Source organism: Anoplolepis gracilipes, chromosome 3 (assembly GCF_047496725.1).
Source record: "Anoplolepis gracilipes chromosome 3, ASM4749672v1, whole genome shotgun sequence".
Lineage (NCBI taxonomy): Eukaryota > Metazoa > Arthropoda > Insecta > Hymenoptera > Formicidae > Anoplolepis > Anoplolepis gracilipes.
The window spans coordinates 16,752,862-16,771,253 of NC_132972.1; the positions used below are offsets into that span (position 1 = coordinate 16,752,862).

General features: G+C 28.6%; 1 protein-coding gene across 2 annotated transcripts; it reads right to left on the bottom strand.

Moving 5' to 3' along the window:
• Positions 1–9,404: 9,404 nt before the first annotated feature.
• Positions 9,405–17,098, bottom strand: LOC140664068 (fatty-acid amide hydrolase 2-A-like). Of its 2 annotated transcripts, XM_072888795.1 has the most exons (6): positions 16,669–17,098; positions 15,899–15,983; positions 15,640–15,820; positions 15,369–15,545; positions 14,202–14,421; positions 9,405–10,338 (listed from the first exon to the last, which is right to left on the bottom strand). In XM_072888795.1, exons 3-6 carry the CDS (start codon positions 15,640–15,642, stop codon positions 10,094–10,096), a joined length of 645 nt encoding a protein of 214 aa, XP_072744896.1. In that variant the 5' UTR covers positions 15,643–15,820; positions 15,899–15,983; positions 16,669–17,098; the 3' UTR covers positions 9,405–10,093. The 2 variants fall into 2 exon arrangements, with proteins under 2 accessions (XP_072744896.1, XP_072744895.1); XM_072888794.1 differs by lacking the exon at positions 16,669–17,098 and having other exon boundaries at positions 15,899–16,161.
• Positions 17,099–18,392: the final 1,294 nt, after the last annotated feature.

Consider the following 18,392-nt stretch of genomic DNA (forward strand, 5'->3'; position numbering starts at 1 on the left):
TTATTATCTTGTCGTAAATATTATTTAGATTTTCCGCGCGTGTCTCTTTGTAGGTTAATTATGTTGTTGTTAAATTTCTTGATAAAAAACATTTCCACTATTTCTCTCTTTTTTACAAATTTCTCGTTATATAAAATATCTGGACAAGACGTGTTTCTTTACTGTGTTGGTTTGTCTTATTAATATTTCACATCAGCGAAATGTTTAATTACCTTTCACGTTTACAACACGTTATTTTACATCTTTTGTTTTATTCAAATGTACCTACGTACTAATTAATTGTCTTTAATCGATTTTATCACATTTATTGTCTGTGCTTAATTTATTATTATTATATATTTATTTATAGTGACACTTGAAAAGGACCACAACCAAATGATCAAAACGTCGTACTATTAAATAAAGAATTTTTTCGTTTAAAAACTCATGCTGACATGACGTGTCTCGTTGTTTGTGTTCATCTCAAATTTAATAACCATTGTTTTTAACTAAATGACATATTTAATTATTCCATCATTAAGTTCTACCTTTAAACATGTCCCATTGGATTCTTTCTTCTCTTTCTTAATTTACGTTTACACTTGAAAAGGACCACAACCATATGGCCGAAACGTCGTGTAAATAAATTGAATTTTGGCTAGTCAGGTCGTTTTTAATTAACCCGTTGTTTATAATTAAATACTAGCGACTTTAATATCTAACTTATAAAGAATTTTTTTGGCTAGTTTGGTCGTTTTAATCATACTATTGGCTATTAATTAAGTACCAGCAATTTTGATCTAATAATCTAAAATATATATATAATATCGTACAGTTATTACATAAAACTATTATGTTTAATAATTATATATAAAATAATAATGTATAATAATTTATAAATTTCTTACAGCTACTGTTAGAAACGTTGAACCAAACGCTGCAGTCAACAAAATTGAAAATTGTATCAAAGATTCGTTAAAGCTATCCTCTATGCGTGTTACTTTAGCCGAAATTAAAGCAAGAAGAACTTTTCAACAAGAATAAAAATTTTAAGTTAAGATTTATTAGATTTTAAGATAACACAGTTCTGTGATAATACAGTTCTTCAGATTGTAACATAAGTACAAGAAAGTAATTATATTCTTGGAATAAATAAAAAAAGTTAATTTTTTTTTAATTTTATTTTTGTTGTAATTTTTTTTATTTTTCAAGTTAAAATTAGGTTAACATTTATTAAATTTTAAAATAATTTTAAGATAAAATTGTTCTATGTTGAGATTTAAACATAATAAGTACAAGACAAAAAAATTATATTCCTGGAAAAATGTGTCAATTTTTTTTCATTTTATGTATATATTAATTTTTTTTCATTTTATGTATGTCTTTTAATTTTTTATTTATTTTCTTTGGTATAATTATTATATGTTTTTTTATATAAGAACTTTATTTTAAAATACTTTATTATGATTTGTACTTTATATAATATATTTTTAATTATAATCTTATTATAATATTACAGGCAATATAAACTACTATATATGAACATATTGTATACGTATATTTATTTTATAAAAGAAAAAAACAGTTTTTATGCGTGAAAAAGATTTTGTTCTCTTACGAGAGATTGTTTTCTTACGAAATAATAATAAAATAATGCGTTCATAACACGCACACGTACGCATACGCACGCACGCACGCACGCACGCACGCACGCACGCACGCACGCACGCACGCACGCACGCACGCACGCACGCACGCACGCACGCACGCACGCACGCACGCACGCACGCACGCACGCACGCACGCACGCACGCACGCACGCACGCACGCACGCACACACAGACACATACACATACACATATACACATTATATATATATATTTTTTTAATGAAATTGAACTAAATTATATTTAATATATATACATATATACAGAGTGTCTCATAACTAACGAGCTAACGCTCGTGAGCGGGTAGAGCGGGTTAAATGGAATAGAAAAGTCCTGTACCATTTTACTGTACGATTTTCAGAATAATTATTGAGAAATTAATTTACAAAGATCGGCAAATCCGGCCTGAGTATCAGCCCGCCGCAAGAAAGATGGCGAGAAGGACGGCCCTAAGGACGATCGCTAAGCACGCGCGGCGTAAATAGGCGCCATTGCCTCGCGGTTACCAGGGGCATAGATGAGAAGCGTTGATAAGAACATTAGATTAGCGATTATTATTTAGCGACCGGCCTAGCGGTGGGCCGCACTCACGAACGTTGGCTTGTTAGTATGATACACCCTGTATATATATGTACATATATTTATGTGCATGCGTGCGTGTATGTGTGTGTGTAATAATAAAACACATTTGCTAAATGTTATCAATGCTGGCTTCAAAGAAAAAAGACAAACCTATGATCAAATCTTTCATTTTTAAAACTTTGAAGGCTTTTTTAGGTGCTCTTCCTGCCCAATTAAAGTTTTTAGCGTAATTATTTGTTATTACTTTTTCCAATGATCTTCTTGTTATCTGTGCAATCGTTGTACCACCTGATATAGCTAAAATGTGTATCTTTAAAAGAATAATAACACATTAATATAATAAAAAAAATATAGATTAAAAAATAGGAAGGAAAATAAACGGAATGCCAAAATATAAAAAGAGATTTAATGAGTTATATTTACCATGTATTCAAAATTTTGTCTTGTTTTTAAAAATTTAAAAAAAAAACATATATACAGGGTGTCTCATAACTAATAAGCCAACGCTCGTGAGTGGGTAGAGTACAGTGAACTAAACAAAAAAGTATTAAGTCATTTTGCGATTTTCGCAATAATTATTAAAATATTAATTATTGCGAAAATCGCAAAATGATCTAATACTTTTTTGTTCCGTTCACTGTACTCTATCCGTTCATGAGCGTTGGCTCGTTAGTTATGAGACACCCTGTATATCTTTTTCTAACTCCCTATCAGCACACATGTTCAAAAGATGTCCATAAGAGATTCACAGGATATTAAAATATGTTTTAACATTCTATGAATCTCTTATGGACATCTTTTGAACATGTGTGCTGATAAGGAATTAGAGAGAAAGATATATATATATATATTTATTTATTTTTTAAAAGATATATATATATATGTATATATGTATATTGCTAAATATATAATAATAAAATATATAATACCAATAATCTCTGACAGTATATAACAAAATTATACTATAAAAATAAATAAAATGATATGTGGTATATATTGTAAAAAAAGAAAAATACAAAGATACGAAATACTCTAATAAATAATAAATTAAGTTTCTAATATATGTTCTTAAAAATAATTGTAAATAAAGCAAGAGTATAAATATTTTTACTTTTTTATAAAGCAAAACAACTTTTATAAAATATAAACAAAAAATTTATCATATGTATGCAAGATTCTACATTTATATTTTTTCCAGTTTTTTTTCCGGTAAAGAGCATTTTTCGATAGCCTTACAGATTAGTTTTGTAGAAATTTTTTGAGGTCACAAACAATACTATATTTCTTCCTCTTTTTCTAACCAAATATTAGGGACCACCTCAACTTCAGGTTTTTGTCCATAATTATTGCAAATTCTATTAACGAATACATTTTATAATTTGAAATAAACAAAACATTAAACAGAATAAGCAGAAAGTGCTTATTACATTTCATCAACAATTTTTTCTTCAATATAAAATTAATATTGCAGACATTTAAAACTAACTTTAAATTTTACAAACATAAATATACCAAATGCATGGAATGGAATTAATGGAAATTGATTCACTAAATCTAAGTTTAAATTCAATAATGGAGATCTTTCTTTATGATGTTCCTCTTGTATTTGTTCATTAAAAATTTCTTTTGTTTTAAGTTGTCCACTTTTACATGGAAAAATCATTTTATTAATGTATTTCCCTTCAATATCGCATTTTTCACACCCATGCCTAGAATTATGACCTACACAACATTTTAGAAAAGCTCGTGCAGGAGCATCACATACCAGAGACCTGATTCTAATTTGAAATAATTTATGATCTATTTCAATACCATTCTTTAATATATCATCCTTAAGCTCGTGTATTAGATCTTGTAAATAACAATCAAGAGGTTCTGGTTTTCCTTTGCCAGTGAATAAATCTACAATAAATGATTTATTTGATGAAGTTAAACTTAATGATTTACAAAGAATTAGACAGCAACTATGTTGTTACTTTTAAACAAGGGTAACCCATCAATATTAAAATCTAAATCAATAATTTTTGAGCATGATTCTTTCTTTAATAGGAGATATAACTGCTTACGCATACCAAAGTAAGTAAATTTTCCACTTTGCAAATCAATTGAATTTGTAGTTTTTGGAATGTATAACAAATACCTTCCAGATAATGGTACAGATATATCATAATAAAATTGTCTTAGTAATGATAATAATTCATCTAATGCTGATAATGTAATATTATGTGTTAAGGTCTAGTTTCTCAATTTATTCAGGAAATCATCAGATAATGTTTCGTTTTCTGAAGAATCATGTTTTTCAGTGATATATAATTCTTGAAATATTTCAAAATCTAAATCTTGATCTGAGCCTAGTTCTAAATGCAAATCAATGACTAAATGTGATATTGATGATTTTGTCTCATTATTTCTGAAATTTAAACTTAAATCCAAATCTTGATCTATATTTAAGTTTAGTTCTAATTGTAAGTGTGAGTCAATGACTGAATGTGTTGTCGATTTTGTTTCATTCCAATTGAGTTCACTTAATAACTCATGTACTTTATATATTCCTTTGTTTTTATATATTCCTTTTAGTTTGTTTTTTGTCAAGAAATTTAACTTCTTTTTCTTTATCCATATTTAAACAAGAATATTTTTTCTGTTCTTCTGTTTTTTAACAAGTATTATATGTAAGTGACAAAATATATTTACATATATATTTTCCTGAAAAAATGACAACATTTTAATTAAGAAATGAAAAAGACATACAACCCGGTAAAAAATTTCTCAAATATAATTATATATAACAATGAAAAAGTATATAGAAATATAAAATTCTGTATAAGTTATGTATAGTATGCATAATTTTGTATTATCGTTGACTGACATTTAGCCAACATTAATATAAAATTATATATAATTATACAATAAGTCATATATTATTATATATAATTATACATAACTTATATAAAATTTTATATATTTCTATATAATTTTATATGGTCATATATCATACCGGGAATTTGATAATAAATATTCTTAATACACAGGGTGTCTGGTAATAATCGCCCAACCTTTCATGGACAGATAGAGCAAGTCAAACCGAATAGAAAAGCCCTTTACGATCTTCATAATAATTACCGAAAAATTAATTAACAAATATTGACAAATCCGCGCGAGTACAAGCGCGCGGCGAGAAGGCCCATCCTACTGCTACGCGGTTACTAGGCGCGCTACTCATACACAGCCATTGCTAGTCGTAGACCGCTCCTTCTATCATTCAATGAGCGCCTAGTAACCGTGTAGCAGTAGGATGGGCTTTCTCGTCGCGCGCTTGTCCTCACCTGGATTTGTCAATCTTTGTTAATTAATTTTTTAATAATTATTACGAAGATTGCAAAATGGTAGAGGACTTTTCTATTCGGTTTGACCTGCTCTATCTGCTCATGAAAGGTTAGGCGATTATTACCACTCTGTATACTGATACAATAAAAAATGTTAGATTAATCAGATTATTATTTCACACAATTTAATATCTTTTTATTAATTGTAAAATATTATATATAATATATACAGGGTGTCTCAAAATGACCGTATCACTAATGACGATCCTAAGGACGGTCGCTAAGCGCGCGCGGCGTAAATAGGCGCCATTGCCTCGCGGTTCCCAGGGGTATAGACGAGAAGCGTTGATAAGAACAATAGATTAGCGATTATTATTTAGCGACCGGCCTAGCGGTGGGTCGTCTTTCTCGCCATCTTTTTTGTGGTAGGCCGTCCTTCTCGCCATCTTTCTTGCAGCGGGTTGATACTCGCGCCAGATTTGCCGATCTTTGTAAATTAATTTCTCAATAATTATTCCGAAAATCGCAAAATGGTACAGGACTTTTCTATTCCATTTAACCCGCTCTACCTGCACTCGAGAGGTGATATGGTCATTCTGAGACACCCTGTATATATATATTATATATACAGGGTGTCCCAGAACAACCATCCGTCCGTAAAATCACGTATTCCTGACACAATTTTAAGACAATTTTTCCTTTACCAAAATTTGATTTGAAGCTTAGTTTTTAAGTTATAAGCAAAAATAGTTAGCAAATCACACGTCGAATACAGAAGGCAGATAGGAACGACACGGCACACCGCGAGCGCGGGCGCAGCTGACCGTTCGACGAGTGATTACCGCTGCATGAGTCGCTAACTATTTTATCTTATAACATAAAATTATGCTTTAAATAAAATTTTGGTAAAGAAGAAAATGTCTTATAATTACTGCGATCAGCTGATTGCTACACGCGATGTGTCTCTCAGCTGAGCCGGAAAATCAATATATCGATCAGTCTGAAGTCGTGACGACAATGTCGATGACAATCGAAGGAGCATCACCGTCGCGGAGGCGGTTATTTCTCTCTCTCTCTCTTTCTTTCACTCACTCTGTTCCTTCTTTTTACGCACACACTCAGACACACATCGCGTGTAGCAATCAGCTGATCGCAGCGTCCGACGGCCGGCGATTCGAAACAACTTTTGGTCATTAAAGTAATGTTATTTTAAGGAACACGTATTCCTGACGTAATTATAAGACAATTTCTTCTTTACCAAAATTTTATTTAAAGCATAATTTTATGCTATAAGATAAAATAGTTAGCGACTCATGCGGCGGTAATCACCCGTCGGACGGTCAGCTGCGCCCGCGCTCGCGGTGCGCCGCGCCGCTCCTGCCTGCCTTCTATACTCGACGAGTGATTTGCTAACTATTTTTGCTTATAACACAAAAACTACGCTTCAAATCAAATTTTGGTAAAGGAAAAATTGTCTTAGAAATGTGTCAGAAATACATCATTTTACGGACGGAAGGTTGTTCTGGGATACCCTGTATATATATATATATACATATATACAGAACAGTAAACTATAAAATTATTAAACCAATTAACAACTTACCTTATTCGTCGTAAAAAAGAGATTCTTTATATCAATATTCCGGACCGGCATTTTGATCTTTGTATTTAGACATACTCAAAGGTTTTGATCAACATAACCTTTCTTATGATCTATGCACGAGAATTGATTAACTTTATAGTATACACACTACTAATATTTTTCTATCTTTTCACTACTAGTTTCACTTTTGCAATATTCACAAGTCGTTCCTATAATATTCACAATAAAATTTTTCTTGTTTGAACAACAAATATATGCAATAACTCTGCAATCATTCCAAATAAATGGAATATAACCTTAGTACTTATTGTTAGTAAGACAATGGAAAGAGAGAGAGAGAGAGAGAGAGAGAGAGAGAGAGAGAGAGAGAGAGAGAGAGAGAGGGAGAGAGGGACAGAGAGGAGAGAGAGAGAGAGGGGTGAGAGAGATAGAGGGAGAGAGGGACGAGAGGGTCGAGAGAGAGGGGGTGAGAAAGAGAGAGGGGGAGAGGGGCGAGAGAGAGGGAGGGATGGGGGTGAGGGGAGAGAGAGGGGGGAGAGAGAGAGAGAGAATCGCCCCGCTATTCAGGCCGATATTCATAGTCCATTATTTTTATTTTGAAGATCGTTTTAAGTATAATATCTTAAGATATGTTAATACGATTCTGTGATTGAATTACAACACATTATTAAGACTATATTTATTATTAAGATGGTCTTTAATATAAAATTGGACTATGAATATGAATATCTAAAATTAAAAATACATTAATTTTTTTAATTCAAAATTATATATATATATATATATATATATATATATATAATTTTGAATTATAAAATTAATTTTTATTCTATTTAGGCCCGATTGTATCAACATTATTTTGGATTTAAGTGCGACTTAAACATATATCTATCTTTATTTTTCTTTCTAAATTAATAAAGACAGATATATATTTAAGTCTCGTTTAAAGCCAAAATAATGTTGATGCAATCAGGCCTTATAAAAACGTAAAAAATACGTTTCTTAAACTATGATTTTAAAAATGTTTCTGTTGAGCTCCTGAGTAGTCACCGCGACCATATTGAAATCGTGACATCACAAGCGAGAAATAGCGAGAAATGATACCCTGATTTATGTTGCGACTGACATGTAAATAAAAACATATTTCAACGAAATAATACTCTTCAGCACACCTGTAAAAATGGACGGCTGGTACTCCTTTCTCCTGACAATTAATAAATAACTGTAAATTGAGTTCGAAAAGAATCCTTGAAATGCGGAAAAACACGCGATTTGACAGCTGTCAAAAGGAGAGGAAAATGTTACTTTACACAGTTTATTCCTTACACAGCTTGGCAGCCGTCCATTTTCACAAGTTTCATAAATACGTCACAACACTAGCAAGAAGCAAATAATTACGTAGGTCGCAATATAAATTAGGCTGTCATTTCTCGCTTCTGACATATTTCTCAAAAGAGAGAAAGAGACAGAACTATATGTCGCCACCGTCGACATCGAAGTTTCGCAGCGAGTACTCAGGAGCATTAACGGTGAAAAAATATTGGATACGTTTAGAAAACGGTTATAAAACGAACCTGTGCTACTTGGGAAGTAGGAGGCTTCATCGCGCCGCGCGCTTATCCTGGCACAAATTGGCCGATCTTTATTAATTTATATCTCATTAATTATTGCGAATTTAACAAAATGATATAAGATTTTTCTTTTCAGTTTAATACGCTCTATCAACCCACGAGAGTTGATCCGCCAATTCGGGGACACCCTGTATATATATACAGGGTGTCCCATTTTAAGTGTCCACCCCAAATATCTCTCTTATTTTTATTTTAGAGAAAAATGGTTCAGACATGTGTCGTATGGTTTCGAGGGGGCCATAAGATGATACCATTGGTTTGACCTTGAAGAGTCATTTGAAGGTAACGTGAAGGCCATCTTTAATTTCTTAAATAGAACCTACTATTTTTCATTACATATTCTTGTAGCTTACCTCAAAAGGTTTCCAAAACACTATAATAAAATATTTTTTCATTAAATACTTTTCGAGTTATAAGGCTTCAAAGTTGCAATATTTTGACATAAAATACAAGATATCTCGTAAAATATTCATTTTTCGATTATCTTACCCTAATACTTTTATGCACAGAATAATGAGATGAATCAATTGGTGTAAAGAAAATACATAGTTATCTTTAACAAAAAATCTAAATTTGCAACTAGCAGTTACACATTTTTACTTTAACATAATTATGTGTTTTAATTACTCCAATTGATTTGTCTCATTATTCTGTGCATAAAAATATTAAGGTAAAATAATCGAAAAATGAATATTTTACAAGATATCTTGTATTTTAAGTCAAAATACTACAACTTTGAAGCCTTATAACTCGAAAAGTGTTTAATGAAAAAACATTTGATTATAGTGTTTTGGAAAGCTCTCGAGATAAGCTACAAGGATATGCAATAATATATAGAGTGTTTCATTTAAAAAAATTAAGGTGACCTTCACGTGACCTTCACGTGACCTTCAAATGACTCTTAAAGGTCAAACCTTAATTCTATAGAAATAAAACGAGAATACTTTTGTTAAAGAAAGATGTGAAGAATCTAAAAACATAATTTGAAAATAAAAAAGTCCACCGACATTACAGTATTTAAGTTAAAAGAGAGGTAAACCGATTTTGGTTCTCCGAGATAATATCAAAAAATCTGTGACACTATTTTAAAGATCTTCACTTATATACATTATTAAGATCTATAAAGTAATATAAAAGTTATTTAAGAAAAATGATTCTCAAATTTAAACTTTAGGGACAAATATCTCGATAGAAATGCATTATAGAAAAAAATTTTATAGGAACTTATAAGGTTATTTGTACCTGCTCTCTACATGCCCACAAGAGAATGCCCACCTTTACCAGGTATACACCCTGTATATTTATTTATTTATATATTTTTATATATAGACGAACCTCACCACCAGAAGAGCCGCCAGCAGTCCTCCGAATGTCGTAAGGATTCTTAGTGGTACCAATGACTTTGTTAAACGTATGCCACCACAAACACAATTCTGGCGTATTGCTAACAAGAAGAGGAATACCACCAGCCTGACGAACCTTCGTCACGACATCGGCGTCACTCGTCGCCCTCGAAGGAGTATCCTTTACTCCCACCGAATGACTCATCCCTATACAAGTAAACGTTTATTTTTATCGTGTACCATGTACTAAATGCAAAAAATTACAATCTATGAAATTATTTCATCTCTATTTAATATATTTTTTATTAGGTTTTAGAAAATGTATTATATATATCATAGAGTGTACAAATTATAAGAGAAAAGAACATATTATTGTTTGTAAAATTTTAAATCAACATTTATTGGCGCTAATCTTTAATATTCCATAAATAGGAATTATGTAGAAATGTGTTAGTGTTACGTAGAATATAATAGAGTTTATAAGTTTATTATAGAATATAGATATATTTTATAACGTTTTTAATAACAGATGTGCTGTGTTATTCGATTTATAATCCTTTTAAAGATTTAGATATGTTTTTTCACATTTGCATATTCAATTTAGCCAGGAAATATCACTACGAATAATGCTGATGTATATATAATAACACTATTCGACAAGCATTTTGGCACTAGCAGAAAACCTACCCTTTTTTATAGATTTTTTATGCAGAATTTAAGTGCGTCCGCAGAAATCCTTTAAGTACGTCAGGATTTTTAGAAAAAAATCAATTAAATTAAATGTGTTAAAAATAATAATTTTGATAGTTTTTTATCAGTTATTACTTCTCAGTGACGTGTTACATGTAATTATGACAGTTCAAAATCAAGTGTGGGACTTGTACTCTATATATTCAAAATGCAGAAAGTTCGGTGTTAGATTTTTATGAAAAAAACTGTGTTATACTTACTGTTAACTAAATATGATAAAAAGAGCGATTTTGTTATTTTTGCATCAGTAATAACTTCCGATTGCGATGTGCTATATGTAGCTTACTGTACACGGTAAAAAACATTTTGTATTTTTGTTGAAATTTTCTTGTATAGAAATTTTTGTGTTAAATTTTTTATATTAATATAACATACTCTTATATTAATATAACATACTGTCGTTATGTTATTTTAATTTTTCTGCGTTAATATTCACCGTTTCTAAGAGTTAAAACAACACAATAACAAGTAAATCTTACATTAATTCACATTTTTGTGTTAATTTTTTACATATTATTTGTGTTATTTGTTCACATATTTGCCTTCTGTTAAATTAAAAGAGTGGATAAATTGGGACACGAGAAATGTGTTAAATTTAACAGAAAATTTTTTACCGTGTACGAAAAATATCAAAAAGATTTTTTAAAAAAATGCGTGTTTAGATTCAAACCGTTGGATCCCAGTCTATCAAATTGTCGTTTTTAATACATTTAAAACTGAGTTTTTCTTAAAATTCTGACGTACCTAGAAGACTTACACAGTAAAAAATTGTGCATCGATATGTTAAAATTTTCTTGTGTTACCACGTTTTGATTACTACTTTAATGTAAAATTAACATACAGCTGATATGTTATTATTTTTATAATATTTTCATGTATTACATTTATGTAAACTTTATAAATTAACGCTTTGTGTATGTCTGTTAGAAATGGAATATTATTTTGAATGCTTTTAACTAATAATTATTTCAAACAATCAACATTAAAATCAATTTAACATTCTAAGAAAAGTTAAAATAAATCTTCGAGTAATCATGAACTTTAAAATGTTCTATCAACATTTCTTACAAGTTATTGTAACTACTCTTTGTAGTTTTTAATTAATTTGTATGTTACTTTTTCATCACATTTAAAATCACAATAACAAAAATAAATGTGAAGTTTTGTGTGAATTAATATAACATTTCTAGTTCAATAAGTAACACACAATAAATGAATTATTTTAACTTAAAATTTAGAGTGGACTTTCTGAAACATGCAAAAAATGTTAAAATTAACATTTTATTTTTTACTGTGTATATAAGCGGATTTAAATTCAACATAAAAAAATACAAAAAACGATAAGTTTCATACAAGTGCCAAAAACCTAAATTTAGTTGATATCAGGGACCCGGACCGAAAGCTTTTTTCAGTTCGGTACCGGTTACGGTTTAATAAAACATCGAATAAGTGTTTCAGTTTCAGTTTCGGTTTCTTGACCAGTGAACGAAACCGAAACCGAAAAAAATTACGGTTTTTTTAAACTTTTTTTTCGGTTATAGTTACTTGTACGGAAAGAGTTTGAAGTGTAATGATAAATTTAATAAAATCACTTTTTTTATATTTATTTTATTAAATTGTATATTTGCAGATGACAAGAAATAAAAATAAAAAATTATATTATTAAATACAATGTTTTATTTTATGCATATACATGTGTAAAAGATAAACTAAAATGTAATTAATTTGGTGGATTCAGATAAAAGAATTAAGATATAAGCGACGTAGAGATAATAATTAACAATAATAATAATAAATTTAGAACAGTTAAAAAATCTAAAAAAGCATAATGTTATTTTACTCCAAACTAATATTTCTAAAAACTTATTATTAAAAAATTAAGCAGTTTCAATCCAGCATTAAGTCGTCATATTGATTCAACTATGAAAAACAGATCTATACATATATAAATTAAGAACCGGAAAAAGAACCGAAAAAAATTGTTAATCGTAAATAATATTATTGGTTCGGTTATGATTTCGGTGTTATAAATTTTATAAAATTTGGTTTCGGTTTCGGTATCGGTTCATCTAAAAAAAGGGTTACAAAACGGTTTTCGGTTCCAATTCCGAGTTCGGTCCGGATCCCTGAGTTGATATAGTATAATTAGTATACATTAAATAATAAATTTATGTGACGCAATAGTAGATATATGATGCGTTCGGGGAAAATATTATTCGTGCTAAAAACATCATTCTATCTTTGTTGCTTATTGAAAGTTGAAGAAAGACTGAACACGTTAGTAATGTCTCCTTAAATGCACTCATAGTATAAGTACGAATTCTAAGAAGAACTTTTTTTTATGAATTTATTCATGGAATAACAACTTTGTTAAATCACATAAATTACCGTGAACATGGTAATATGTGCAAACAAACGGCGTGGAAAGATAGATAGATACAGAGAAAAAAAGGAATTTACAAAGTTATATAAATCTTAATTCTTCGCACAGAAAAAAAGTTAAAATTACGTCATTAATATTAAACAAAATTAATGATGAGCAAAGTTGATACCAAAAGAGTTTCAACCATTTATATATTATACACATACATATATATAACGACAAAAACAATAAATTTGACTAGATATGATAAGTATTATTTGTACTCATGTCTAGTTGAACACACACACACACACACACACACACACACACACACACACGCGCGCGCGCGTGTTCATCTAGATATGATGAGTACAAATAATACTTATCATATCTAGTCAAATTTATTGTTTTTGTCGTTATATATATGTATGTGTATAATATATAAATGGTTGAAACTCTTTTGGTATCAACTTTGCTCATCATTAATTTTGTTTAATATTAATGATCATATCTAGTCAAATTTATTGTTTTTGTCGTCGGGTGCTTATCATTTTTTATCGTGTAACAATGAATTACAAATTATAATGTCGAATAAACATTGAAATAATAGCTTCTCTAATTTAATATTCATTTAAATGCAAATGTGTATCTGAAATGCAGTAAATATTAAATATTCATCTTTATAAGAAAATGTGAACGATTCTTTAAACGTATTACGTAAAGTGTACATCGCAAATTCGAAAATTTGCACGCGCGGTTAACATGAATGCGTAAATTGATATAGTTACAATACACACACACATATCAATCTGAAAATATCCTCAAAAATTCACGTTACATTAAATAACTTTGTGTGTTGTAGTAATAATATTTTACAAATAAAACCATTGAAAGGATTTCGTTCGTCGAAAGGTATGCATATTCATTACATTAGAGAGGATTGAAGTATGTGACCCACCTTGAACAGCAATACTTTCCTTAATCGTAACAGGTAGACCCAGCAGCGGTTTCTCCCTCGCAATTCTCGCTTCGTCCATCGTCGTCGACTTCAAAAACTCATCGATTTCACGCGCTTCTCGAATCGCCGCCTCGAATCGATCCTCCACGATTGCGTTGATCAACGAATTCACCTCCTTGCATCGCTTTACGTACGCGGTGATCACTTCCTCGCAACCAACCTTCCGAAAATAATTTATTATGTTTTTGTTACTCGATACCAAAACTATCTGTTCGTTTATAATAGTAGTTTTTTTATTCAGAATTGAAAAGTGATTTTTCTTTAACAAAAATATTGAAACAAATAAAATTAATTTTTGAGTTATAAATAATTGGAAAAGAATTTTTCAGTTAAACTAAAATTGATGAAATCAAAAGATTAACAAAATTATGTATGCACATTCTTTAGATGGATTTTACTTTAGTAGCATTTTAATTTAAAATTTAATTACACAGATATATATATGTATATACATATATATATATATATATATATATATATATATATATATATATCTACATATATATATATATGTGTGTATATAAAATGTAAAAAAATTATTGGATCCTTGCAAAAAATGATGACTCTCCTCGATATTTTTACTTAAAAAAAATTGATTCCATTCAACAAAGAATTTGTTATTGAAATGACACTTAATAGCTTTGAGATACTCTATCCCGATAAAAAATTTGTTATGTACCTATAATCATATATGATATATGACCATATAAAATTATATAGAAATATATAAAGTTTTATATAAGTTATGTATAATTATATATAATAATATATGACACTTATTGTATAATTATATATAATTTTATATTAATGTTGGCTAGATGTCAGTCAACGATAATACAAAAGTATGCATACTATACATAACTATACATAACTTATACAGAATTTTATATATTTCTATATACTTTTATATTGTTATATATAATTATATATGAGAAATTTTTTACCGGGATATATTGTATTACAATTCATAAATACATTTTTTTTATTAATTTATTGTCGAGCACATATGAAGATATCTTGCATTGATCTGATAATATAATACTACTTATAACGTCTTGTTAAAATATCTCAAGATTATGTGATCTATCGAGAAATAACGGCACTTACCTCTCTTTTGCGGATTTTCCGCGCGATTTCCGTCGCAGATTGCAACAAGATTTGATTATCAATCGGCGAACATTGTCGTTTCTTCTTCAAGCTTTGTAATTTGAAGAATGGGCCGAGCAAACAGTAGAGACAGAATAAACTACCTTTTATTAATGCTTTTATTATCGCTACTCCAACCTTTTATATAAAAAGAAACAAATGCTGCTTTTTAATATTTTTGATTAAACAAATCAATTTAGAGTAAATTTATAAAGTTTAAATCAAATCTTACCATGGCATCGGTTATTTTTATCGCATAAAACTCTATCGTATTTTTTTCTTTAGATAAGATATCAGAAATTTTGTATTTATTCTCAAAATAATTAATCACATCAGGTAATTAGTCACGTTTATATACAATCCGTGTGGTTTAAAGAGTTTGTCTTCTAAATAATAGATTCCTAGATAATCTTCTAGATAATGCAAAAATTGAATCATGAATATAGTTGCCACATGTGCATCTTACATTTTATTAAGTAACTTAAACTCACAGAACAATAAAAATAGAGATCACCGTGAAAAACATTGAATATCCATAATGCAATCCGTCATGCTATTGCGATCAGTCTCGGTTATCTATAATTAAAAACCATCGATTAAACCATTGAATTAAATCGATTCTGACTGTTAAAAAGCATTATTGTATTAGTTATGGAAGACATGTTTCATGATAACAATCGAATGTTACGGAAACATGTCTAATCTAAATCTCTTTACTTAAATTTTTCGAAATAATTAATACAGAAAAATCATCTTATTAGTCAAATTTTTTTTTATAATTAACTAAAACAAAAAATAGAGAAATATTATTTTGAAACGTTATATTGGAAATAATTTAATTAACATTAGTTAATCAATATGTGATGTCGAATTCAGTAAGAATTTCTTCTAAAGAATCTTTCCAGATAATTGAGTGAAAAAAAGATTAAACTGTAGATCAACATAAATGATGATATTTCAAAATATTTTAATGAATATAATTTAATGATATGATATTAATATGAAAAGTAAATACTTTTAAATTAATTTTTCCGACATGGTAAGAAAAAGATGATCGTTATCTAGAATGAGATTGATTGTTATATTTAATCTTATTAGTTATTTTTTATAAAATTTTTCTAAGAATCCAGACAGTGAAAAACCAAAGTGAACTCTACACGAAATGTAGGTACTCGTTTTTTTTTCGTAAATTATCGCTAACGTAAAAATACAACGTAAAAAGATATTGTTACTGAGGAGAATAGTACAGAGTCAATTTTACGATTTTATTTTCATGATGGACGCAGTCGGTGATGCAGTCGCACACAGTCGTTCACAGTAATCCAGCTACGGATGCTAACGCAACACTTTGTAGACACTTCTTCTAGGTTCTAGGTCGTGTATCCTGCGCACGGTTCATTGAAACGATAATGAGGTACGAGATGAGAATTCTAAGAGGCTGTACTGCCTTCTTCTCTTATGTATGCCCGCGTCACCGTATATATATATATAATAAATTGAATATATATCTCCTTTCTTTTTCCCTTTCTAAATTATATACTTCACGTAGACGAATTTGGTTTACAAGGAAAACTCAGGAAATTATACTAACGATTTCCGATAAGAATTGTTATCTCATATAATACATATAATAATTTTATTATTAGAATTATTACATTTTTTATATAATTCATCTGATATTACATTTAATTATATAATTTTTATTTTTATGGTTTTATATTTTAGATTTAATTTTATTATTAGAAATACCTGATTATATTTTTTGTATTTTTTCTCTCATAAGTATTATATTAGTATGATTTTTCCTTTCTTATAAAAAAACTTTTTTCTAGATATTTCGCAAAGAGAGATATTTTTTAAATATTTAAAATTAATTATACATATTTTAATTATGAGGAAAAGAGAACTGCAAAAAATCTTTTTCAAACAGCACGGTTGTGTTGTCGAGTTATGTCAATTTATGGCTCGTTACTTAATTACCACTCATATGTCATTAAATTCGAGAAATTTTTTTAGGGATAATGTTTTACTACTAATATTGTTTTAATTAAATATGATAAGTAGAACTCACGTAGTGTATTAGCATTTGCTGTTAAATGTTTAACTGCAAAACTTGAATCCATTTCAAACATGTTATATTTATCAAAGAAGTAATCAATCATTGTTATTAATAATTTAATTTATTCATTGACAATTATATGTAAAATAAAACTTTTTATTATGAGCTCATCTTTAGCACCAATAAAATGATTAATGCTCAGTTTTGATAGAAATATTTGATGATTCTGTAACTTACTCAAATACGCAAAACCCATATACTTATAACTCGACTCGATTTTTATAAAAATTTCCATCTCACATAATCTAATAATTTTTATCATTAGAAATATTCAATTTTATATAATTTCTGTTTTTCACAAATCATATATATGTACTGCATTGTGTTTTCTTTTATATAAAAGAATTTTTTTTTAATATTTGAATTTCATATAAAAAAGAAATATTTTTAAAAATATATTTTAATTTTAAAAATATTTAAAATTAATTACACATATTTTAATTTTAATTGTATGAAAAAATTTGTTAATTACACATATTTTAATTTTAATTGAATGAAAAAATTCATCGGGATTAAAAAATATTCATTATTATACCCCGGTAAAAAATGTGTTATGTATAATCATATATGATATATGACCATATAAAATTATATAGAAATATATAAAATTTTGTATAAGTTATGTATAATTATATATAATAATATATCACTTATTATATAATTATATATAATTTTATATTAATGTTGGCTAAATGTCAGTCAACGATAATACAAAATTATGCATACTATACATAATTATACATAACTTATACAGAATTTTATATATTTTTATATACTTTTATATTGTTATATATAATTATATATGAGAAATTTTTTACCGGGACAGATTTTCATTTTGTTGATTGATACTCATCGTTGTATTATAT

Excerpts from the sequence above, each read along its gene's own strand:
- LOC140664068 (XM_072888795.1), bottom strand. Across the intron at positions 14,422-15,368 it reads GGAAAATCCGCAAAAGAGAG|GTTGGTTGCGAGGAAGTGAT; the intron begins GTAAGTGCCGTT and ends TATTTTCGGAAG. Across the intron at positions 10,339-14,201 it reads GGAAAGTATTGCTGTTCAAG|GGATGAGTCATTCGGTGGGA; the intron begins GTGGGTCACATA and ends TTACTTGTATAG.